This window comes from Ammospiza nelsoni, chromosome 4, assembly GCF_027579445.1.
Source record: "Ammospiza nelsoni isolate bAmmNel1 chromosome 4, bAmmNel1.pri, whole genome shotgun sequence".
In the NCBI taxonomy this organism is placed as follows: domain Eukaryota; kingdom Metazoa; phylum Chordata; class Aves; order Passeriformes; family Passerellidae; genus Ammospiza; species Ammospiza nelsoni.
This window is the reverse complement of record NC_080636.1, coordinates 54,856,117-54,880,697: the sequence shown is the minus strand read 5'-3', so window position 1 is coordinate 54,880,697 and position 24,581 is coordinate 54,856,117. Positions and strand designations below refer to the sequence as shown.

General features: G+C 40.7%; 1 protein-coding gene across 1 annotated transcript in view; it reads right to left on the bottom strand.

Annotated features, from left to right (window-relative positions):
* The window catches only part of ZNF827 (zinc finger protein 827), a 100,205-nt gene that overhangs the window by 24,304 nt on the left and 51,320 nt on the right, over positions 1–24,581 (bottom strand). The window contains exons 6-8 of the mRNA XM_059471286.1: positions 13,172–13,396; positions 12,431–12,488; positions 7,774–7,877 (exon numbers count right to left, since the gene is read on the bottom strand). Of these exons, the coding sequence (XP_059327269.1) occupies positions 7,774–7,877; positions 12,431–12,488; positions 13,172–13,396 (387 nt within the window). The remainder of the gene's footprint in view (positions 1–7,773; positions 7,878–12,430; positions 12,489–13,171; positions 13,397–24,581) is intronic.

The following is a 24,581-nucleotide window of genomic DNA, read 5'->3' as shown; positions in this document are numbered from 1 at the left end:
AGTTTCATGGGATGCTCAGAAGGATATGATCACATTCCCTGCCCAGTGAAAACTGTTGGTTAAGGAAAACTAAGACATGTACAATAATGCATGTGCTGCACATTTCACTTGTCCTGCTTTAGCAAGAAAACACACCATACACATGCTTGAGCATGCTTTTTTTTTCAAATTTGCTGATTTGAACTTGTTTGTTCTGCATAATAAATGATATTTTCAGCTCTGAAAGGGACTCTGCTACTAATGAAAACCATGTGGCTGCTCAGGAGACAGCCTCTACTGCTGCACCACAGATCTGCACCACACGTGCAGGAGATGCAAACCTGCCTGGGAGCAGATCCAGAAAACTGCAATCAGTTGAAGCCACCCTGGCTACAATCCCATGGAAGGAACCAGAAATGTGGAAGGCTCTGCTCGATGGCTGGGTGCAAAGTGGTTGTCAAGGCAGCTGAGAGCACAGGGAGAAGGCTGCAGGCAGGCAGGGGGATCTAAGGCAGGATGTGATGGATGGAAAATGTGCCAGAGCCGCTATCAGGCACTTTAGCACTGAATGATGGAGAACGAATTCTGCAAAATCTGTTTTGCTTTGGAGAACTATGCCAAGTACAGCCCACTGCTATAGCAGTCCAGCTACCTTACCTTCCTAGAATGACTTCCACAAGTTGCCAGCTATATGTCTCCTGCTATCAGAGTGCAGGGAGCCACCCCAGTGGCTGACAGTCCCTGGCCTCCCAAAGAGCTCACACCAGGCATTATACCCACAAGACACTCTTTTTGTGGGAAGAATTAGCATGTTGGTGATAAGGAACTCAAATCCTAAAAAAACCTTTCCTACCATCTATGAAGCTGTCACACAGGTTGGATTTGTCAGAGGGACATTTCTCCTGGATCTTTTTTCATGCACCTGCATGGATTTTTACACAGCCATACACATGCACAGCCATGTGTACACACACACACACAAAGAAGAGTATTTAGTTGAATCTTACTCCCAGACAAGTACCAGAAGAAAAATAAAATTAAAAGGGTGCTTTTGAGGACTGAGAGAGGCAGACTTTGCACGGCTTAGGGAGTACCTACAATTGTGCCCTGCAGGCAGCAATGACTGTGTGGCATCTGTTTCCAGCACCACTTTCCCCCAAGCACATTCCACAGAAATTCTAAGACAGAAATGAACAGCAGGACCAAGTGCCTGATGGAACATGCCTTGGTAGTGAATTAAGTGCCACTCTCACTTCTCTACCCTGACAGGAAGCCAACAGGCGTCAGGGACTCCCATCATCAGGAAACTGAAGGAGGTATCCAATGTCTTGGATGGGCAGAGCTCATAACTCAGACCAAAACTGAAAGCAGATAAAATGATGATAAGCACTGATAATGGGATAAAGCAAGGTGGGGAAAAGGCACTGTGGAAGTTAATTCACATGCACGTGCACTCCCCCCCTGCAATTACACTGGCCATAAAAATTGCTGTTCCGTCACGGGGACAGATACAGCTGCCAGGGGCTTGAAATATTCTTTCAGGCTTTCAAAAGAGTCTGAAGTCCAGCAAAAATGATTAAGGGAATGGGGCAGCTGTCATACAAGGAGAGCCTGAGAGAACCAGGACTGCTCAGTGTGGAAAAAAGGTGACTTGGTAGGATCTTTCCAACCTGGATAAATACCTGATGGGGTGAAATAAGATGAAGTCAGGCTCTTCTTAGTGATGCCAGTGGAGAGGAGGCAAAGGCACAAATTGAAACACAGGAAAATTCATTTAAAAATAAGAAAACAGTTTTTCTTATTGTTTCTCAGAGATTGTCCCGAGTCTCCATTCCTGGAGATACTCAGAACCTGACTGGACATAGCCTTGAGAGCAAGATGACTCTGCTCTGAGAAAGGGACTGCAACTCGACTTCATACATCAGTCATTCTGTGATTCTCTCAAAAATAATAGTCCGTGGGTTCTGCTGTCCTGAATAAATTCAAATCAATTGCTTGTAATCATGCTCTTAAGCCCTGGCTTTCATTTACAAATTCTAACATTTGAACATTTCGAGAAAGCCTTCCTTCAGTAAATAGGATTACCCACAATGTGGAGTTAGAGGCTTTTTGGCAGATGTAAGCAAACAACAGTAAGAAGGTGTGAATCATTCTAATTAACTCCATGGGTACATAGCAGGGAAGCTACACAGGGGCAATTTAAATGCCAACATTTCACTGCTGGTCACTTCAGTGGAAATTCACAGGGTTTGTGTGTTTCATAGTCCCCTAAGGCCATTTTCCAGGGTGACAGAAGCAGCAGTGATCCCGCACACAGAAATCAAAGCCTCAAAGTGTCCCTTCATTTCTCAGTGTGCTTACAATGGTCTCATGGTGATGACCCAAAATTCAGAGCTGGTTGCTGTAGAAAGTTGCACAAGTTTCGTTTCCTGCAGAGCACAAATACTGCCAGAAAATAGTGGATATGAGCACCTCTGCTGGTTGAACCAAAAGAGCTCTTGCTGTCTACTTTCTAGATGCTTGGAGTCAGAAAATTACAACATCAAGAGCTATATTGGCCTTAAAGCATCTTTTAAAAGGAATTAGGCAGGAAGATACATGCAAACTCATACTAAAGAATGTGGTATCTGCACACCACCATGATTATTTCTCATATTCAAGCTAAAATTCTAAACCCTCAGGAGGTATTTTCCAGCTACAGTAACAGAAGAAAATAAACAAGACGAAGTGTGCTCATGGGCGTGCCAGTCTCACCCAAAAGCTGAAATTTCACATGGTTGAAGGATACAGTTCCCTTCACCCTGCTCACATCCCACCATTCCCACAAACTACCAGTGAGAAAAGGAGATTAGCTCACTACTTGTCCTGCTGTGGCCACACAGGGGTTGGTTAGTGCTGCTGTGAGCAGAGTGTGCAGAGGTGAGGCACACTCAGGTGTGGGAGCAGGCAGGTTTTCACCTTGCAGTGTTGCTGAAGTTACAGTGGAATTACTGCTCTAGAGAACAGGCCAGAGTGAGTAGGAACAGGAACAGGACAAACCTGCACATTTGCAGAATAGCCCTGCAGTTCCAAACGTACTGGAGTCTTTGTTCCACTTACTTCCTTACATCCATAAACATAAAAATGGGCTGATCCCACTAATTACATTATCAATAAAAGAAAAACTGACACTGCCAGATTGCAAAATTTTTGCACTATGATTCCAAATTTCTACTGAACTAAGCACCATGCTACTGATTCTGGACAATCCTGAAGAGGAAGCACATCCTGTCTTACAGGTCAGTGCAGAGTGTGGACACACGTGGCAGAGGAGGCTCTGATGCATTTCAAAAGGGGACTGGAGCTTTACTGGCTTTATCTCACTGAAACAAACCAACACCCAGTAAATTAAGCTGTGGCAAAATTTAAAAAGAGAGAACTATTCCTGGTCTACAACTCCCTAAGACCTACATCCTCCAGTTCCAAAAGTTTATTTTAGCCATGTGAAATTAATTTACCACCATCGAAATTCCAATGTTGCAAGTGGTACTAAATTCTCACAAAAAAATGGATTTAAAAAAAATTAATCCACTACAGATGGGATTATTTCAATATTTGGCACTGTTAATGGAAATGAAGGAGAATACCAGGTCCTTGATAAACAGGAGAGAAAATAATGAAATATTATTATACTACACACAGATATATATATATACATGGAGAAAAAAATCCCAAAAAGCCATGGTTGAGGTTTTCACCAATATTAATGAACCATCCAGAAAAGGAATAATGAATATCACTCATCTGGCTTCCATGAAGGCAGGTTTGATTTACAGAATGAGTCAATGAGATGGTGGAAAACTATTAAAGTACATTAAAGACTGACTAAGGGTCAGGAAAAGCAGCATAAAATCAAGTCTTTAATTTATCCAGTGATCTGAACTGAACTCTATAGTCTGACATAAAGCTATTCTGTCAAAAGAAGAATCTTATAAAACAGAAGATGAAAATGTCCTTTTTTAAAGTGACTGTTTGACATAAAAATTTTAATTTCTCATCCCTACCTTTTGCTAGATTAAAAGAGGTCACATTCTTTTAGGGAGCAGCTGAAATTATTGAACTGGTTTGGATATGACTTTGTAATAGATATTACTTTGATATATGGTAACTTTTGAGCAAAGTGTGTTTGGTTGATGTAGATATCAAAACTATTTTGTTTCCATTTTTGAGTAACAATGAAGTTATTTGGACAGTAAAACTAGTACAGAAAAGTGCAATGTAATAATATGGTTATTAACATAGAAAATACCTTAAAAAGTGAGAGAATCAATTCCCCAAATCTAACCAGTAAATTTGAACTATATACCCTAGAAAACTCTGTCTTCCCTTCTCAGAGTATTAGGAATTCACCACAGATTATCAGGGAGATACCATGACTTCTGTGGGTCTGATGAGTCCCCTTCTGACAGCTGGTGGAGATTTCATTGTTGGTTCCTTGGATATCTGAATTAAAATCAACTCTCCTGCCTGTGATACTGCTGCTGATTAGGAATCCTCCACCCTTTTTCAGGCCAAATCCATCATAATATCATTATTTATTTAGGATTTTTCTCCCTCCACTAAATGCCCTGATCAGTGCATTGAATTCACACATCTTTTAATATTCCTTCCTAATTATTTCCTACTCCTTGGGGGATCTTATCTACTCAATGCCCTACAAAGAGTGCTCGGCCACTTAAAGACCCGAATTTGCAATTTTCTTATAAACTGGCAATAAAGTGAAGTGGTTTGTGCTGAGGGGGCCACTAAGCTTAAGTCTCAAGGACTGAACTTTGGACCCATTGTACTTAAAAATCCTCTTTAATAGCTTCAACACACACACTTACACAAAACCCCCAAACAAACCAGAACTGCATTAATGGAAGCAATATCAATATGCAGAAATTTCAGAGTACTAAAGAAATCATCTCGAGAGCTAGTATAACAAGTGAAACAATTCAAATTACAAGGTCATATGCCTAAGAGTGTAGGAACAAGAATTTCTGTTGCATGCTGAAATCATCAGCTGAAATTATAAAGGAAAAGAAAAACATGTTACTATTTGACCAGCAAGAGAGACACCAGCATGTTCTAGTTACAAAGCTGTGATTAATCAGGAGAGGCATTTCCAATATGCACTCAGAAGATTGCAGGCTGCTGAAAAAGTCAGGGATAAAACCTCCTATGAAAGAGCACATATAGCTCTGACTACTCATATTTGCAGAAATTAATGCCCCTAAACAGAGGCAGAAAAAGGCTAGGAAATGGAAACCCTGTCGTTTCTAAAACCCAAAAGACTGGCTGGCTCACTTTCCCAAAATGAAGGCAGGATTAGAGGAATGTAAGGAATGGCACATCAGATGGTGAACATCTCAAGGAAGAAGAATTATCAAAGCTGAAGGATAGCACTGGTGAGATAACAAAAGTAGCACTTGCTGTGAATAAATTCAGGCTGGAAAGAGAGTGGTCCCAGTTCTTCAAAGGGGTGAGCTTCTGAAACAGCATCCTCATAAAAATAATAAGGATGATGGGGTTTAAGATGGAGCTTGGTAATGAATAAGACTGCATAATGTTACCTAGTACAGAAAAGAATTGAATTTGACACATGAAATATCTTACTGTCCTATGTTCCTGTCACTTTTCCCAATTCCTCTGCAGCTAGGGTGCCAAAAACTCTGCAGACAGAAAGTTGGCAGGAGTCTGGGGACACAGGGACCATTTTGGTGCTCACTTGAGCAGCAGCAACCACGCACGTGGGGTCCCACTGAACTGGGAATTTCCTATCACTTTCTTGTGCTGCTGTTTTCTACTTCTTACTGTCCTGTTTCAGGGATGGAGTAACACAAAGCAAATCTCAAGGAAAAGCCTTTTTATGTGGGAGACCACATACACACTTCCACAGCATTTTCTGTAATGCTTTCTGTAGGCCTTGCACAATGGTTTGTTTCTGTTCCCTAATGCTGCTCTTTGAAGGGCTAAAATGTTTTCAGAGCTATCCATAGCAGTACAGAGTTTCAGCAAGGCTGAAACTCGATAGGAAATTCACCTGTGGGTATTCTGCTGCTCTTTTACATGAATATAATATTTGTAATTGATCACAAATTTAAATCACATTCCTGGTGCTACTGTGAAGTTGCATTTCAGGCCCAAGAATTTGTTGTGAAGCTGAGAAAAAAAAACATAATTGGAATGATAAGAGTTATTAAAAAAAAAAAAAGTAGCAGAAACTGGCATCTAAAAATTTCAGTATACTTGCTACTATTATATATCACTCTTATAACCACAGAGCAAAATGTATTATAATACACAGACCTATCAAGGTTCCACAAAACAGATTATGGAGCAGCACAAACATATGAAAACCCAGTTCCTCAGAAGCCTTTCTAACACTCCAGGATGATCTAACCAACAAGATACTTTACATCATTTAAGCAGAAGATCAAACATGTCACGAAAACCCACTCATACTTCTGTGGCCTCACTGAAAGTGAAGTCTTAGAGAGAATTGAAATTCTTCTGCATTTATTTGGGTATGATGTCGGACTCTTGCTGCTAGAGGCTGTGTCCTCTGAGGTATTGAGCCCTGCCTGAGGAGTCTGTGAATTCTCATCTTTCATCTGGGCATATGAATATTCCATGTTATGCCAAGGTCAAAAGCCAGGATTGAAAGTGCTAACCTGGTTTACATTTTAATACTTAAAAGCAGCACACCTGATCTGGTTCTCCTCATCTGGAAGTATAGAATCCACTGCTTCCTTGCAGAAGCGTGTCTGTGCACAGCCTGGAGACCCTTGTCCTTATCCTACAATTTTTTTTCTTCTTGCTATGCATATTTACCCTTAGACTGCATCTAGCTCTTACCCTCATCTGCCACTTTGCAAGCTGTCAAATGACTATTCAAGCATTAAAAAAAATGAAGGGTCTGTTAAGTTGTAAATTAAATGACAGTCTATAGCTGAAAATTAGCAGTAACGTGCCCAAAAGTTTATTGATTGCTAAGAAAAGGTGAATAACCCCCCCTACAGCTGACTGTGTAATTACTGACCTTTAGAACCCCAGAGCTATTAATTTAAGAACAGATAGCAGTGAACTAGCAAACGAGTTATTTTGCCGCAGGATAGTGAAGGCACATATCAAGTTTTTGCATGTGTTCAATGCGACCTTGAATAGTATTATTACATGCCTGTATTTTCCATTTTAATGCAGAATATAACCCAAGCTGTATCTGGACATAAAATGCCTGTCAACCAGTTCAGAAAATCAGTGGGAAGGCACCCACAGACACTGTGGCCTTTCAGTACATTTGAAGAACTCCACATCCTTCCAGAAAGGTTCTAAATTACTGCTAAAGGCAGGAAAATTGTATTGCCAAGCTCAGCCACCCCAGTACATGTCCTGCAAATGTTTCATCTGTACTCCAGAGATGGAGATGGAAATGGCCAGGAACAGGAGAATAGCACACAGTAATTCAGCATCAGTACAGCAGCTGACACACACAAAAAACCCTCAACTCTCTTGATATTGCCAGATTTAATCTGCTATAGACTATTGCACGATTCATAGAAACAGCAGCCTAAAGACTATTAACACAAATGCTCCAGCAATATTTAACCTTTTTCTTCTAAATAATCAGCACTTATTATAATGGAGAAATAGCTACCTTTTGACAAAGCAAACCATATTTTAAGAGCATTGGTCAGGTGGTGGAGTTTACAGTAAGAAAATGTAAAAAAATATCTGTTAACTGGAAGCAATGAAAGAAAAAGGTCATCTGACCTGGTGCAGATGTCCTTCCATGAAGAGCAGTCTCGTTGGGCAGGAGATCTTTTGAGTTGGAAGTGAATGGTGATTGTCTAAACGTGTCTTCAGAAAAGAAAGGGCTATAGGAAAAAACAAGATGCCTTTTTTAAAAGAAAACAGCCGTTAACAGAGGAAGAAGTAAATATGAATTTTGACCTCAACATCTTGGTATTTTAAGAAATACCATATTGTTAAAGAAACAGTTTTACTTACAGAATTCACACTGAAAAATAGGCAGACCTATGAGGCAACATGCTTTGGTAAAATTGCATTTCAGAGTGAAAAGTGAAGACCTCACAAAAGGCTTTTAGATACATTTCAACATCTCACATTTGCTATAGCACAATACAACATGGATCATTAAAATTAACAATTCAAAAATTTGTATTCCATTGTCATATCCAGAGAAGGCAATCAGAAAAGGTAAAAAATATTATTATTTAATAATCTGAAGCATATTATTATTTAATAATCTTGCCAGAGAAGGCAATCAGAAAAGGTAAAAAATATTATTATTTAATAATCTGAAGCATAAAGTAGTAATTTTTAAAACAAAACTTTTCAAATATTAGGTTAAGATGCTGAATAGTTCTATTCTGACATGGCCTTCCATGAATAAAACTGCCTCCATGAACTTGATTTTTAAAGCAGGAAACAATTCATAAATTGAACAGGTGTATCCCAAAGAGCACAAAGCACAAAAATTACCAGCTACATAATTCCAAAAAGAATATTTTGCTTTAGTTTTAATTAACAGGCAAAGTTAAAAAGTTAATTTCAACAGTGAAATGGTATCTCTGTCAAAGTATTTGATTTCTGCTCAATTAAAGGTCATAACAGAAATAAGAATTCCTTGTCTGCAGTACAGATAGACATCAGCAAGAGGTACATAAAAACATTCAAAATTGAAAACTGCAGTCTTTCTTGGAAAAATGCTTTCTAAGGGAGTGTATTCCACCTGCATGCAAACTATCAATTTCTTCCAAGCAAAGAGAGAATCACTTTAAATCTGATCTCTCCCAGACTGAGAATCCTTAACAGGCTGGAGTACAGTGTGTGTTTTAAAGGTGCAGAACAGGAGGCCAGATCATTTCTGCAGCCTTTTCTTACTCAGGAATAAAATCCAAGAATCTTTTCAGGATAAAGGACCTACTATGAGGCCTTACAAGGTGCTGCACAGCAGGTAGTCCAGACTCAAAGTACGTACCAGCTGCACCAAGCTGACCTCACCAGTCCAGGTACCCAAAGTTTTCCATCCAAAAGGCATCACCTGCCTGTGCTTTCCCTCATGCAGTTTTTCTGCAGAGTGAACAAGGTGTCTCCACCAAGCCACTTGTATTCTTAGTCAGATCTCTTCTGCCTCAGGGAAACTTCTTGGTAATTAGTTGACTTGATTGTGAAACACTGTTGGCAACCACATTGTTTTACTTTCCTATTAAGTTTTTTGGACACTATTCATTTTGTGCTGTTCCATATTTGACAGTTAATGGGCTATTTTGGTATTTCTACAAAAGTCTGAACACATCCATAAGCAGTCAGCATTAGGCTGTGCTGAAGGGGAAGGAGTGAAGTTGCCCCAAACCTGAAGAGTTTGGTAAATGCCAATATCTGAACAACGCAGGATACTCCAGAAAACAAGTGACCAGGATAAACCAAAACAGCTCCAACACACATGTGCAAAACTTAACTTCTTCCAAGACTCACACTCCCACTCAGGAGTGACATAATACAAAACAGACTGACACTGTATAAAAATACACCATGATTTATTACAACATTCCTCTCACTGGTTTAATAATGATCTGAAAAAAAACAGCAATAAAAAAATGTTTTATTACTATTGTAACTCTTCAAAATCTTGTAATCCACTTGGGTTTCCATGTTGGCCTTCCTGCTTGTGTCTTACATTCAGTCACTGGGACACTGCTCACTGCTGGTTCCAAGCAAAACGGATGGTGCAGGGTTTATCTATTTCAGGTTAGGCCATAGATCATGAGCAGGTGCTGTTGAAGGCCACATCATGTCATATCCCAAGGATTTCCCTCTCCTTCACTGGCCTCTGATGAATTACAGAACCATTCTTGGATACCTCTTCTCTACCTTCCTCTAGAATGGCAGCAGTCTCTTCAGAGGAGGCCCTATTGTTACTTCCATTCCAGCAGATCTGTCCTCCAATTCCCAGCGCAAAGTGTGGAGGGAAGAGCTCCTGCTTCTTAGCAAGAAATTACATATGGTCCTCAATCACTGGGCAAAGTCCTTTCCGATGAAGGTTAAACTTTAGGATATTTTTTATTTTTCCTCTGGCTGCACTTTTCCAGTTTCATGGCTACACAGTTCTCTAGATGAAAGAAACTTATGCTGGCGTACTCACTTCCAGATCACTTGCTTCTCCACTTTCTGTCTTCTCATCACAGATGGCAGGCTCTACCATCTCATTCAGCCACTGAACTGTGAGGAATCCTTGCCAGTTCCAGCTGCTTAAGCAAAGTCATATGGAAGTATAAGCTGGCAAAGTCCAGGAATACTCACAGGAGGAACAGCAACAGATAGGGGACAGTCAGAAATGCTAATAAGGAATAAGGCAGCAAGAAGTGCTTGTGTACCCATCTTGCTGGGGTTTGCTGATTTAAGCCTCAGCAGTGACACAGCTAAATCTTTGTGCTTCCCAGCTACTCACAGGTGGACAACACTGACCTTACCTTGGCTCTCTGCAGCTGTCAGCACATTTCACACAGCAATTGTGATCCAAATGCCTTTCTGTCATTACTCCAGATGTGGGTTGGTGAGCCAAACTGCAATGCTACATGTTTTCTTAATGCAGTCCAAGTGCCTCTATCCTCCACTGGCTGCTCCATCACATTCTATTTTTGAGAAGGCGTCATACCCTCACCAGTAAAGACTTGCAGCTGTTTATTTGGTTTGGGGTGGGTTGGTTTGGTTTTTTTTGGCAAGGTCTTTCAAGTCAATCTGTTTGAACTCACAGGATTTAGTAGACTGACTCACTTCCCCTCTTTAAGAAGATCTCCTCATTCATGTCTTCTTCTGCTGATAAATAGGCAAGATAAGAAAAGCACCCAGAGAAACTGAACCAGGCACTCAGCATTTCATGCCCTGATGGGTAGCAGCCACTGTAAGGACGTCTCAGTAAAGCTCAACACAAGTTTGACAACAGCCAACTGTGCTATCCTCTTAAAAGTTGGCAGCCAAAAGAAGGGCAAGTTATCTTTGAACTGTCCTCAACCTTTCCAATTGGGATTATCTTTGATAGATCCAAAAGTAGCTCTGGATTCTCACACCAGTCCTGCTGGTAACATCATGAGACACTGAAATCTATTTTCAACTATTTGTCAGCCCGTCCCTGCAGCGCACCCTGGATGGTTAATGAGTAGTTGGACAATATGTGCATTTCTCTCTGTTGGTGTCTCAGGCTTCTGCTTTTCAAGCAGCACAGAAAGGCTGAGCAGGCTGCATATCTGACAAATTCCCACACTAGCAAATATGGGAACCATTCACTGTAACCAGAAGCCAAAAGCTCAATTGAATTATCTTTCAACTTGTAGCATCAAAAAGTCCCTAATGTACATTTACTGAGCTGGTCAGTTTATTAAAAACAACTTATTTATTGCAGCTACCATGAATGAATTGGATAGGCCTAGAAATTTAAGTACAATGTATTTCAGAGACCTTTTCTTTGCAACTGAAATGCTTTTCCATTCTGTCTGGGCAAAGTTGTTATAAGTTAGCACTGAGAAGTTCTGTAAAGGGGTTGCAGAGGCAAGAAGTTCTTACTCCATCTTTGAATGAACTCTTCATCACTTCAGTGTGCTCAGTCTCCAACTCATCCACAACAATTAGGGAACTTTCAGGTAGGAAATATATCCTTGTCAATTCCTGCCTACTCCTCCTATCCTACCAAGGGCTCCTAAGTCTTTACCAATTGCAGATACCACTTACTGCACAAGAGCTTTAAATCTTCCCACAGGGACACTTCACCTTGCTGCTCATGGACACATAAACATCTTGTGGGCTTGTTCCCAGCCACAGTGCTGTAAAATGCACATTTCTTTAACAGCACAGGCCACAATAGGATCATGTATTTAACTCCTGCTTAATTTATTGTAATACTGTAACTGCAATATTTAACACATCTTGTTAGCACTGTCTTACAGTCTAACTTTAAAAAATTCATCTCTAGAATGTGTTGAGAATACAGAAATAATAAATTGAAATTTTTCTAAAGAAATCTAGCTAGACATAAAACAATCAAAATCACCTCTTCTTACATTGGTCCATGTCTTAAAATCCAGTTGCCAGCCTGGTCTTCCCTTCAAGCACTGCATATACCATGCAGTTTCTTGTAAGCTTCAGTTTTTGTTGAAAAAAATAGAATAAATAATTCTTAAAATGATGTGTTGATCAGAGGAGAACAGACAAAAGCCTCTGGGCTTTTTGACATATGAACCCTAAACAATCAGATCTATAGTTGTAGCTTTTCAGATATGGGCTCCATTACTCATGGAAATATCTTACATTTGTACTATGAGGTTGTGTTTGCAGGAGACAGGTTTGAGTTCACAAGGCAAAAGGAGGCAATGCTATTTACAGTGCAGCTGTAACCATGGGCTGTACTCACCTGGCTGTAGTTCTGATGGTGTTATCTTTATTGTGGTTGTGCTCTTTGCTCACCTTTTCTGCAGAGGAACACACATGAGTTTTGTGGTTAGCATATGCCATATGTTCTCTATCAAATTTTATTCAGCAGAACTATTTTAATGCTTTCAGGTAACAGCATAACCCAGGGTAATTTAGGGTAAATGGTTCCAGCAATATTAGAGAATGGGCATGACTTTATTTAAATTAACACCCAACAAGTTTTTTCAGCTCCCCATGTCAGAGTTAGAGCTCCATGCAGAGAGTGCAATGCAAGTGTTCATTGGTCCCACTGCCTTTTTGTGACAGATGAGCTTCACCTTCTTTGCCAAGGGAAGTGGGCAGTGCAGCCCCAGGAGTGCTGAATCCTGAAGCCATGGCCACTTAGGCCAGAACTGCCATCTGCAGATTCCCCTCTACAGGGATCAAAGCAGTCATCACAAATTATTTAATTAGCTTTCAAAAATACAGGAGCTGAACTCTGGCTTTTCCAACTCAGCTGAAATACTGTGAGCCTGACCTGGCTGCCACAGTGCTTTAAAGCATATGCAGACTATGGGGGACATTCGGCAAGGCCTCTGTGCTTCAAGTGTGAGGGTTGGAAGGTTCCTATTAGCTTTCAGCCCTGGTGATCTCACAGTTTCATAGAACTTTGGAGTCACACAAAAAAAATCTGATTTTGCTCTTTTAACTCCAGCTACGGAGCAGTTTGCACTGGGTTTACCTGATAGCTGGAAGAGCAGCTCAGATGCCATCTTCACTGATATGTCCTGGCTGAAGAGGTTCCTGTCTGGCAGCACACGGCCCTCGGGCGCCTTCTGGTCGCGCCCCAGCAAAGTGCTGTAGCCACCGCTCTGCCCGGGTGACACTGAAGCCTGCGAGTCCTGGATGTCAACTTCCATCGGTTCCTCCTTTATCTTCACCATCTGGGCTTCCTTGAAACTCTCAGCTGCAAATATGCATTCAAAAAAAAAAAAAAAGAAGAAAGAAAAAAGAATAAGCAACTGCCATAATTATTTAATTAGGCTGTAATTTTTCAGAGTGCTCCAAGCAGAAATCACAATTACCGAGTTATAATTTGTGCACCGCATCCCTGCAAATGGGAAGGGAAGCAAGCAGCTGACAGCCTCAGTATTCTTCTGGCTGTTATAAATAGAAGCAAGCTCTTGAAAATAATTTTTCAAACTAGAAAGCAGAAAACAGTTGCATATTTGCAAATATGAGAGTTACATCACTTTCTATGAATACTGCATGTGTGATGACACACTAGTTAGTGAAGCTTTGTTTCTATTTATTAAATCAAGTTGCAGCTCCACCCCAGCTCTCCTGAGGTGGGCACTGAAGGCCTCTTACAAACTCCAAATTACTCTATTTCAGCAAAAGTACCGGCACCTACAGTCAGAAGTACCAGTATGCGGATAGTGGCAGAGGAGGGAACCTCATCTTCCCCTCTCTCTTTCTCTTTTATGGAAAATTCCAGAAAACCATGTGAAGAACCTGTTCATTACACCTGCACGAGCTTTCTACACGACAGGAATATTCTGGGGCTCATGCTTTTCTCAAGGCTGACAGATATTTCCTCATGCATTACAAGGTCCATTAACCTTAATGAACAGTTTTCTTAAGTCGATATCATCCCCTCTTTGCCTTCCTCTCCAGTGTCCCAGGGCTAGCAAACAAACAAAACCATAGTCTGGAAGCCAATTTCTAGAAACTCCAGAGACAGCATAAAAAAGGCAATATGTCTGGAGAACCAAAAACATAAATAAATGCATGAACAGAGTTAAATACCAGAAAGAACATCCAGATAAGGAATCATTCCAACAAAATTTGTTTGTTCTGGTTTTCCTATCCTCTCTAACTCACATGTGAGTGCGTCAGCTTCACAGATTTTATTCCAAGTGTGAAAGATTCAGGCCTTTAATTTTCAATTACCCAATATTCCAGTGGATCTCAGAGGCACCAAAACATGGTTTGGTTATCCTCAAAAGTGTTTTCAGCTTCCTCAGCTGTTGGTGTCATGTTGTCACCTCCAGCAAAAGATGGACAGAATCCCTTTATCATGAATGCATCAGCATTCTACCTAAAATTAAACTAGCATGTATCACCAAGTCCTTTTACACTACCCTAGGTTTTCCCTCTCTCCACATTCATGAAGTAGAGAAAAAGTGGCTTTACTTCCTACAGCTCTTAAAAAAAAAATAAATTGAAGCCAGGAGATAAACGCCACTTGGATATGTTCCAGGAACAATTTACATGAAGTGCTTTCAATCTTTTCTTATGACATTTCTTGACCTTTAAAAGACACATCTAAACATTTATAAAAATCTTTACCCTCTACTATCCACAGATACATCTTAGACTTCAGAAATTTTTATAGTGAATTCTCAGCTGAAGACCACTTAGAAATATCATAATGCCTTTTTTTTGCCCTGTTAAGAAGATTTTTCTCTTTTTAAAATTCTGTTTAAAGCCTCTATTACTCTCTTATTATAAAACCACAGAATCCTGCATCTGTGTTAAAAAGTGTAAAAATAGCATGCTGTGCATTGAAAGTGAGCACAGAGCAGCAAAGGAACGCATCAGGTAACAGTGTCAATCAAGAGCTCAGGTAACTCCACAAACAAATGAGTTCTTCAGATGTCTGACAGACTGAGCTCTGCACCCAGCTGCCAAATTTAGGTGCAGAGTCAAGCTGACCTTTGTTGCTCTCTCTGCTTTTAAAATATTCTTTCTATTTCTGTTCCTGCTCCACACAGTTTAATTCCCTGTCCTGCAAGTGCTTTTGTATCAGACAAACTGACAGGACCCCAACTAAGGCAAGAGTCAAGCAATACCAGTGACCTTCTCTCCCTCACCATCAGTGAGCACTGCAATTGCCTTAACTACATCTACATATTTGATCATTTCCTTTGACCTTTATCCTTCCAGCTGCACCCTTTTGATCTGACAGAATGTTCCTGCCAAATGTGAATTCTGTCGTACTCTAAATCCCCAAAGCAAACACACAAAGAGAAGACTGAAGGAGAGTTTCTGATAATTTTACAAGAGCTAATGAAAGGGAAACACAGTCAGTCTGTTCCACAAGAAGCAATCATAGGTATAAAACCCTGCTGTGCTAGATCTTGTGCTGGCAAAATACTGCAATTAAGGTTATGCCCATACCTGTCTCACCATATAGGCAGTCCAACTCCAGCTTCTTGAGGATTATTTTCCCTTCTGTGCTGTTCATTGTGGAGTGAGGTGATAGCCCTTATTTCTTTACATAGGTATCTCACATGGTTATAGCACAGCTAAAGTTTTTCAAGTCAAGTATAGGCACACAAAAAGGTCTCCTGCTTTAAATAACAAAATCATTTTATCTTTGACTTTTATAGGAGACCTAGTAGGAGAGCTGGTTAAATAATCTGCAATGTATCAGAATAGGAAGTTAGTATATGACAGTCAGGTTTTATTCTTCAGGTCAGATTTCTATAATAGTACAGCAAAATCTGTGGGCTAAAGAGACTCAAACAGCTCAGAAGTATCCAGACCATGATCTCCAAAACACAGTCTGCTATTCAATCAAAACTAACCTGGGTGAGGCTCAGAATAACAGCACAGCAGTGCTGAGACACTTCACAGGGCAAGAGATGAACTAAATTACCCAATATGTCATTTTCTGCTATTAAGTGTGTGATACAGAAACACCTTAACAAAATAAGAGGACTCTATTTCATACATGGATGTACTTTATCAAGCCACAGAGATGCTGTTTCTTTACAGAGCGGTGTAAGTTCTAATAATCTTATCTACAAAAGCCTTAATGAATGTCATCTTCTTCCTGTTGAGCGACACAAGTTTCCACATCAGGTATGAAAAATAGAGCACTGGACAGGCTTATTCCAGGAGGAAGCAATTGCTTCCACAGTTTTCAGGTTCCACAGATGTAAGAAATCACAAAGTAGTGATACTTGCTAAAAAACCCCTCCAAACCTAGAACAGCAGAAATGTAGAACAACACTTGTGCTGAGTAAGGCCTAAAGGCCCTAAAAGCTCAGGGTACAACATTTACCCCTGAAAGCCTGACAGTGTCACTTCTATAAGGTGCAGCAGTAAGAACACTTCTAGAATTTAGTCTCAGACAACACCACTCTACAGCCTAGAACAGAGGCTGACAGGTTCTAGAAAGACCTTATTCAATCTTTCTGAAAGTTGGGACTATCACAATCCAGCTCGAGTTGAGCACAAGTCAGCAAAGCGCCCTTGTGGCACACAAGGCCAGCCCTATTTCGGGCCCCATTATCAGATCTGCAGCCATCAGGCAGAGGGAGGGGATTCTTACCCTCTGTTCTGCACTTAGAGGCTGCATTTAGGGTTTTGTGCCACATCTGGGGCTCCCCAGTACAGGACAGACTCTGACATTCCCAGAGCATGTCCAGTGGAAGGCAACCAAGGTTGTAAGAGGGCTGCTGCAAGACAGAAAAGGAGATCAGCTGTGAGAGCTGGGTTTGTTCAGCCTCAAGAAAACAACATGAAGGGGACACTTTATTGCTATCAACAGCCCTCTAAGGAATAAAGGGAAGGTGCAGAGAAGCTCAAGTCATATTTCTCTCATAAATGCACAGTGATCATATGAGTCAACAGACAAGATAGAACATGGGGAATTCTGTTTATATATACAGGAAAAAGAATTCCCATCAGGATGGGGAAATGCTGACACATATTGCAGAGAGAAGTTGAGTTCTCCATCCCTGAACAAACCTAAACTTGGTGAGACCCTCAGCAGCCTGCCTGGCTTGACCTGCTCTGAGCAGAGGTCTGGAACAGATGACCCTGGAGGTCCCCTCCAAACAAAATTATTTAATGAGCCTTCAGCACTGGGCTGGCTGCAGGTTCATCCTGGAGAACTTTCAAAAGGAAGATGAGACTTGTTCTAACACACACTAGAAACTTTTCTTAATGTCCACTCTGAACTTCCCAAACTGCAGCTGGCAGCTGTTACCCCTTCTTTTACCATCTGCCAGGAGGGAGAAAAGTTTAATTCCACCTCTTTTCCAAGTTTCCTTCAAGTAGGTGCAGGCTGCAATGAGATTGGCCTTTAGTTCCCCTGTGCCAGACTGAACGGGCTCAGCTCCCCCAGTGCCTCCCAGCACAGGGAAGCCATGACCTGATGGACCTGATCAGAAAGTTGGAACACTTTCCCTGTGGAGACAGGCTGAGAGAGCTGGGCTTGGTCAGCCTGGAGAAGGAAAGGCTTCAAGGAGACCTTACAGCAGCCTTTCAGTACTTAAAGCAGGCTTGTGAGAGAGCTGAGTTCAGACTGTTTAGCCTGTTGTGACATAAGAGACAGTGGTTTTAACCCAAAAGAAGGTAAATTCAGACTACATATAAGGGAAGAACTTTTTACAATCTGAGTGTTGAAACATGGGAACAGGTTGCCCAGAGAGGTGGTAAATGGCCCATTCCTGGAAACATTCAAGGTCACGTAGGACGGGCTCTGAGCAACCTGATCTTGATGAAGATGCCCCTCCTCGTTGCTAAGGGGTTGGACTGGATGACCTTTAAAGGTCCCTTCTATCCCAGACCATTCTGTGATTCCATGCAGCACTCACATGCTCTGGAAGGGACACTGACCCTTCCTAATGCAGCACACTCAGCTTTTCCTATTATTTGAGACAGAAGTCAAAAATAAGGGATAGATTTCATAAAGAACACGAGTGATGCAGTAAATATTGCTTTGGCTGACACAACAGCTGTCCAATAACCTTGCATTGCCAAAATCAAATGAATACTTGTTAAATCACTAGTGTTTCTTCCCACCATTTTACTTAAAACTTCACCCTGTGACTAAAATTCAAAGTTGTTTGTATTTGCTGAAATGCCCATCAGCTTTACAAATCAACTTTATGAATCAACTTTGAGAAGAAAGCCTTTCCCATATGTCTCATGAATTGGACTCATGTACCAGTCTCCACAATGAAGCAGACGGGGTAAATAGTGGGTCAACTTGCACCAACTTCAAAAGCTTTCAGCACGGAGAATCAGGCGTTTTGTTATGCTAATTGTTCTGATTTGCTAGAAATAAACATGCCCTAAAACAGCTTAAATAAAACCTCAGAGGTAGGGAACAGTTGGCAAGCCCTGAAGGTTCTGCTACAGAGACCCAACAAGGAACATCTGACGTTCCCTAGGGCGCTGTGCTTGATGCTTTATTTTGTTAGTATTTTTTTCAAACTGCTGTTTTATATAAGACAATGTCAATGAATCAATGTAACAGGATCCTGCATTAAAAAAAATAAAATCATGAAATGGTTCATATTTATTAAAGTGGAACCTCTGAACTCCCATGTTACAGAATTTTGCAACTACAAGCTGCTTCACAGAAACACAATCCAAGAAAAAAAAATGAAGCAAATTAAAGCCATAAACTAATTAGAGTTGTGATAGACATCTGCTGCCCCTTCCATTTAAATGGTAGGATGATGGCAGGACCTGCAAGACCCTACTTGAACAACCTGGTTAAAATAAAAAACCAAAACCAGAAAAAAGCCCCAACAAAACCCACTTGGCTAGCAGCAGGGTTTAATCTGGGAATGTGACTTGCCATGGTTTGCCACTTCTCTACTTCCCACAAAGAAAAATCTTATTTTGGACCATACACTTCCCCACTTACGTTCTGGGCTCCTACAGAAGCCCCAAGGAACAAAGACTTCCCTGTATTTTCCCTCCTCTGCCTGTTATTGAGGCTTTCTAAGCAGGGATGAAATCCTTGACAGCTCTCCTGAATCAATCCAGGAGCAGGACTCTCACGAGGCACCAGCAACAAGGATCTCCAGAGACAGCAGCCTAACTCCACACAGGCACTTCCCAGAGCAATCCACAATGTTGTGGAAAAGGAATATGCAGCAAGATTAATTCTGACCTTCACCTTATGCTAGAATTGTACTATCATTCTACTCTCCTTGTTCCACTCTTTTTAAATAGTTGCTCTAATATATGTGATTTCAATTAAACGTATGATACAGTGTCAAAAAAATAATGACAAGGCATGAAATACAAAATTACCATACACATTTTAAAGTTGATATAGGCTTAATCAAAAAAAGAAAAAAAACCAACAAAAAAAAAAACCTCATCACACCCCTCCCCTGTAATAACCAGTTGTTCCAAAAGAGGAAGTATCATATAATTAGCTGTAATAAATGGAGTTGATCAGGAATGCTTTTGGACTCAGTTGTAGGCAGCACCTCAGTTTGGGTGCTGAGGTCATGAAGTAAGTCTGCACTAATTGCATGTGCTGATAACCCAAAATTAAGACGCTTTGCTGGTACTGGTGTATTACAAGAAAACACTGTGTGACCTGAGGATTGAAGAACAAAAAATCCATAGGAACCAAAGTGTACAAATGTTATGCACTTGCTTGGGCTAACAAGGAGATGTGCAATACATGGGGAACTGACCCACAGAAAAAAAAGAGGAGGAAAACAACCTGAGTTACATGCAAGATGAACATATTTCAAAAGTAGGATACATCTGAAATAAAGGTAAATGTGATTCAGACAACATTTCTGGGAAAGACAAGGACATACTAATGTCCCTGGGCAAAACATTACTCAAAAAGTGCTACTACCTGGGATAGATTTTATACTCTTCCACCTATACACTCATTCCTGGACAAGAAGACAAAACATTGTATGCTTCTAAAAGCTAATACATGCTGCAAACATATCAGCAGCATGACTATTTCAGCAGAAAATGAGTTTTTCAGCTCTAACAACGGCATGTAAATGCAAATATTTATTTTTAATTTCAGTCTCCTCTGAAATGTACTTTTCAATTTACAAGACTGAGTGTATAAAACTGACCAGGAATCATTGAGGGTGCCACTTAATTAAATTAGATTTTCCATTAAAGAGAACTGGTAAAAATGTAAAAATCAGGTGTATTTGAAACACGTTACTCCCATTTCTTCTAACTGATTTTGTACAATATTTGATGGGAATTAAAAATCTTGCAGGGATGGCACCTTTCCAAACAGAGATGAGAGCAATTTGCCCCACTCCACTATCTCCTCAAATCTGTTTGCTTACCACTGGACCTAGTCTCAGTCAAGAATCAGCAATGGACAGAGTTCCCAGCTCACTTTTGTGCACTCATACATATCACAGTGGTAATTTTATTTTCTTCTGTAGAATGGAGGTTGAAAACCTGCTCAAACTTTGCCCACTAACTTCCAAACACCATTTCTTTCAAATGGGTGTTTGATTTATTCTGAAATGGCAGCTTGGTTGTTAGGAAGTTTTGTCCTGGCTGTTTGGGTGGAAGTGTGTTCTGCCCAGACATGCCCAAGAGACAGGAGCCCCCTGAGCCTGGATAATCCTTTGGAAGAGGTGTGAGTAGGAATCAAGTCTGTGAACTGTGGGTAGGAGACCTGAATCCCAGGGGAACATGGGAGAGAAAGAACTGGTGTAAAAGGTCAAACTCTACCACAGTAATGTGTGGGACAAGGGCTTGATCCCAAACTCTGGTCATGTTGCTAGAAGCAAGTGTCCAAAGAGCCTTCAGCTTGAAAGAGAGAATCTTGTCTTGTAGAACTGAAATAGCTGTGTGTGATTTTCTCTTGTTTCTTTCCACCTGCTTCTACAACGGCAGCTAACAAATGTTCTGTTAATGTTCTAGTACAGGAAAAGATGTTTATTCTTGTAACTTTTCCTAGCTCTGGAGTAATTTCTGAGTAGCTGAGAAATGGGGGCTGACAAAGGGCTGATGATTTGTAGTAAACCTACCCTACAGTATGCACCAGACCAAACCAGGCTCCAGAGATGGAAGGGCCTTCCACTACCCTGTATAGCCAAGAGCTGGCAACACAACACCCCTGTTTGGGAAAAGATATTTCCCAGTGAAAAATATAAACCAGTTTGTCCCTTGCATGGAAGGAAATAGCAAGGTCTATGCCCAAATCCCAGTTGGCTCCCACCCATGAGGCTGAAACAATCAGCAGTACTCTTGCTCAGAAGATAACAGCAGCATGTATGTCAGGAATGCAGGAAGCACAACACTGTTATGTTGGAAATTCCTTCCTGAATTTGTATGTGATGCAGGTTTTGGTGATTAGTATTACACAGAAGAAAGGGAAAAGAACAAAGCAAGAACACAATCCATTCTGTCCTTACCACGCATATAGAGAATCTGAAGGGACTTGACTTAAACACAATTATAAAATATATCAAATCTAACAAGGGCACTTGACTGAGGATTTCCCACAGAGAGTAAAACATCAAGACAGACTTGCTCCTTTTTTTTTTTTTTTCTCTCCAGTACCATGAAAAAGGAAGACGTTTGTTCTTGCTTTCCTTTTAATCTCAAGAGGGGGCTCAGGAAGAAAGGTGGATCCCTCATCCATAGAAGTGTTCAAGGCCACATTGGATGAGGCTCTGAGCAATACCTTCTAGTGGAAGATGCTCCTGCCCATGGCAGGGGGGTGGAACCATATGATTGTTCTCTACAGCTCCCTGAAAGGAGGCTGTAGCTGGGGAAGTCTCTTCTCCCAGGCAACCAGCAACAGGACAAGAGGAAATGGCCTCAAGCTGCACCAGGGGAGGTTCAGGCTGGACATCAGGAATAATTGTGTCACAGTAGGGGCTGCCAAGCATTGGAACAAGCTGCCCAGGGAGATGGTGAAGCCACCATCCCTGGAGGTGTTCAAGAAATGACTGGATGTGTCATTCAGTGTAGTGGCCCAGGACAAGGTGGTGATCAGTCAATGGTTGGAGTGAATGACCAGGGTGGTCTTTTCCAGCTAAATGATTTTGTCATCTTTAAGGTCCCTTGATGCCTTGAGAGCAGAGTCTAGACAGTGTTAAAGGAATAAAATAAGTATTTATGAAAAGGCCTTCAAAGGATACACCTTGGGCAGCACAAGAGCCTGCCTGAGGTTTTACTCAAGATGGACAACAGGTCACAACTTTTCATGCTTTTGTAAGTTTTGGTCCATTTACTTACTGGGGTTAATTGTTCAAATACAGCTTCAGGTTATGAAGTCCCATCCTCTCAGACTGCTCTCCAATTTGCTGTTGTTTGTACTTTTTGGGCTGCAAGATAGCAGCACTTTGGCTGCACTGGAGCTGCAATGGTGCTTTTGGTTCTCAGGCTGGGAAAGGATTCTTTAGTTGAACTAAACTGTGAGAAGAACTTGCTAACACCTTATATGAAGTTCAGCGTTAGATACTAATGCAGTACAGAATCTGGATAATATGAAAGCTAAAACTTAAGGCATCACCTTCTATGATTCTATGAAGTGGCTTAATTAAGTAAGTTCTAAGTCACCAAAACCAGGCTACCAAATTGCTAACAGTAGGCTCTGAAGTCAACAGTGATATGGGAGTATTCTGCCAGGTAAGGTAAAGATTCAAAAATACTCAAAATAATCCACTAAAGAGGCTAATCATTTTAAGATTTTCCTCTTGTAGTTGTCCTACATTAAACTGTATCTCAGTGTTTTCCTCTCCAGTTTCTGCCTTAGATGGTAATTGAGGGAAGTGCAGGTTGCAAACTGTCTGTGACAAACTGGGTGTAACCCCACCACCCCCTGGCTGATGCGGGAACACCGACAGCAGTAACACCGGCTCCATAAATCCCAGTCACTCTTCACATCCTAATCTATGCATTAGCCAAAAACACCACTGTCAGCACAAACTGCTCAGTCCCTAAGAGCTTGTAAGAGAAATGTTACACTGGTGTATTTCTTATTTCTTGTGTTGGGATCTCCCTTTAAAGCCTGGGAGATCCCAACACAAGCTGAAGACTTGACCAAGATTGAATACACGCTGGATTTCTCTCATATAAACAGGTATTTAAGGCACAAATATTCTAACATAACAAGCAGCAATAGAATTATTTAAACACAGCCTGACAGTGCTGAACTCCAGACTGACAATCCAGAACCCTTGTGTCTCTGAAGTACTTAACAAACCATTGAATTACGGAGCTCTTTCTTTATAAAAACAGTTACATGAATTTATATGCACCAAGAAAAATAGTCACAGCTTAGCATTCATTAGGCTGCAACATTTTGTTACCAAAACACCTCATTCAAACCAGTTATCAGCAGCAACTGTGAATTACACCAATAACCAAGTGGTTTGTATTTGGGAGTCTGAGGAAAAAAAATCTGGAAACTGGTGCTCTGGTCAGCTTTTGTACTTGAGAAACACTTTTTGCACCATTAACATGGAAGGCTTGATTCAAATTCTTCTGCAAATTAAAATGTGGAGGCATGAACAGGAGTGAATTAATTACATGTTTTATGGGGGAGATCCTAGTCAGCTCAAATCTTTCAAGTTTGAGCTCAAATTGACAGCTGACAGTGTCCAATCAAGACAACCCATTTCATGTAGGTTTGACAGGGATCTCAGAAGTTACTAAACTTGTAAGCATTCCCACCAGCACTTTTGCATGACTTTGGTACAAATAAAAAAATAAGTCTTGTCCAGTTTTGGAGAAGACTTAAAATGCATCAGATCCAGTTCAGGTGCAGAAGCACAAAACCCAGCCTGCCAGACTGACTTTCATGTCTTGGTCCTAGAAATTGGTCTGTTAGAAGTTCAAAGCCTTTTCATCCTTCACTTAACCTGATGGAGTGGGAAGAATTCAACCCTTTTATTTTCTCTTCAATCTTGATTTTGAAAGGTAGACAAATCATAATTAGCAGAACATGCATTTTATTTGACTCCCTCCAGCATTAACACTGCCTATGTGTGTACACTGCCTACTTGTCTGGCAGAAGAATCTATCACTGAGGCAATGTAAGCAAATTCAAGTGGTCTTGCTAAATGCAGAAAGCTGGCTCAGTTTACACAATTTTAACAACAGTGTATCTTATAATTTTGAGTACAATGTATTGCCAGAAAAAAATAAAAGCTTTAAAAGTCATACTCTATAAAGCCATGTCAGGTACAGTAAAGTACAGAAATGTTCTTAAGATGTTAATGAAGAGACACCTGTGAATAAATTGGTATTAACATGGTTAAATTTACATGGTACATTTAAAAAATTATAGCACTTAAAAGCTTTAAGGCATCATTTCTTATGACTTATTCCATAGTCATTAATTTGAAAATCAGAGCAGAGATAATTAGATAGTGTGGCTACAG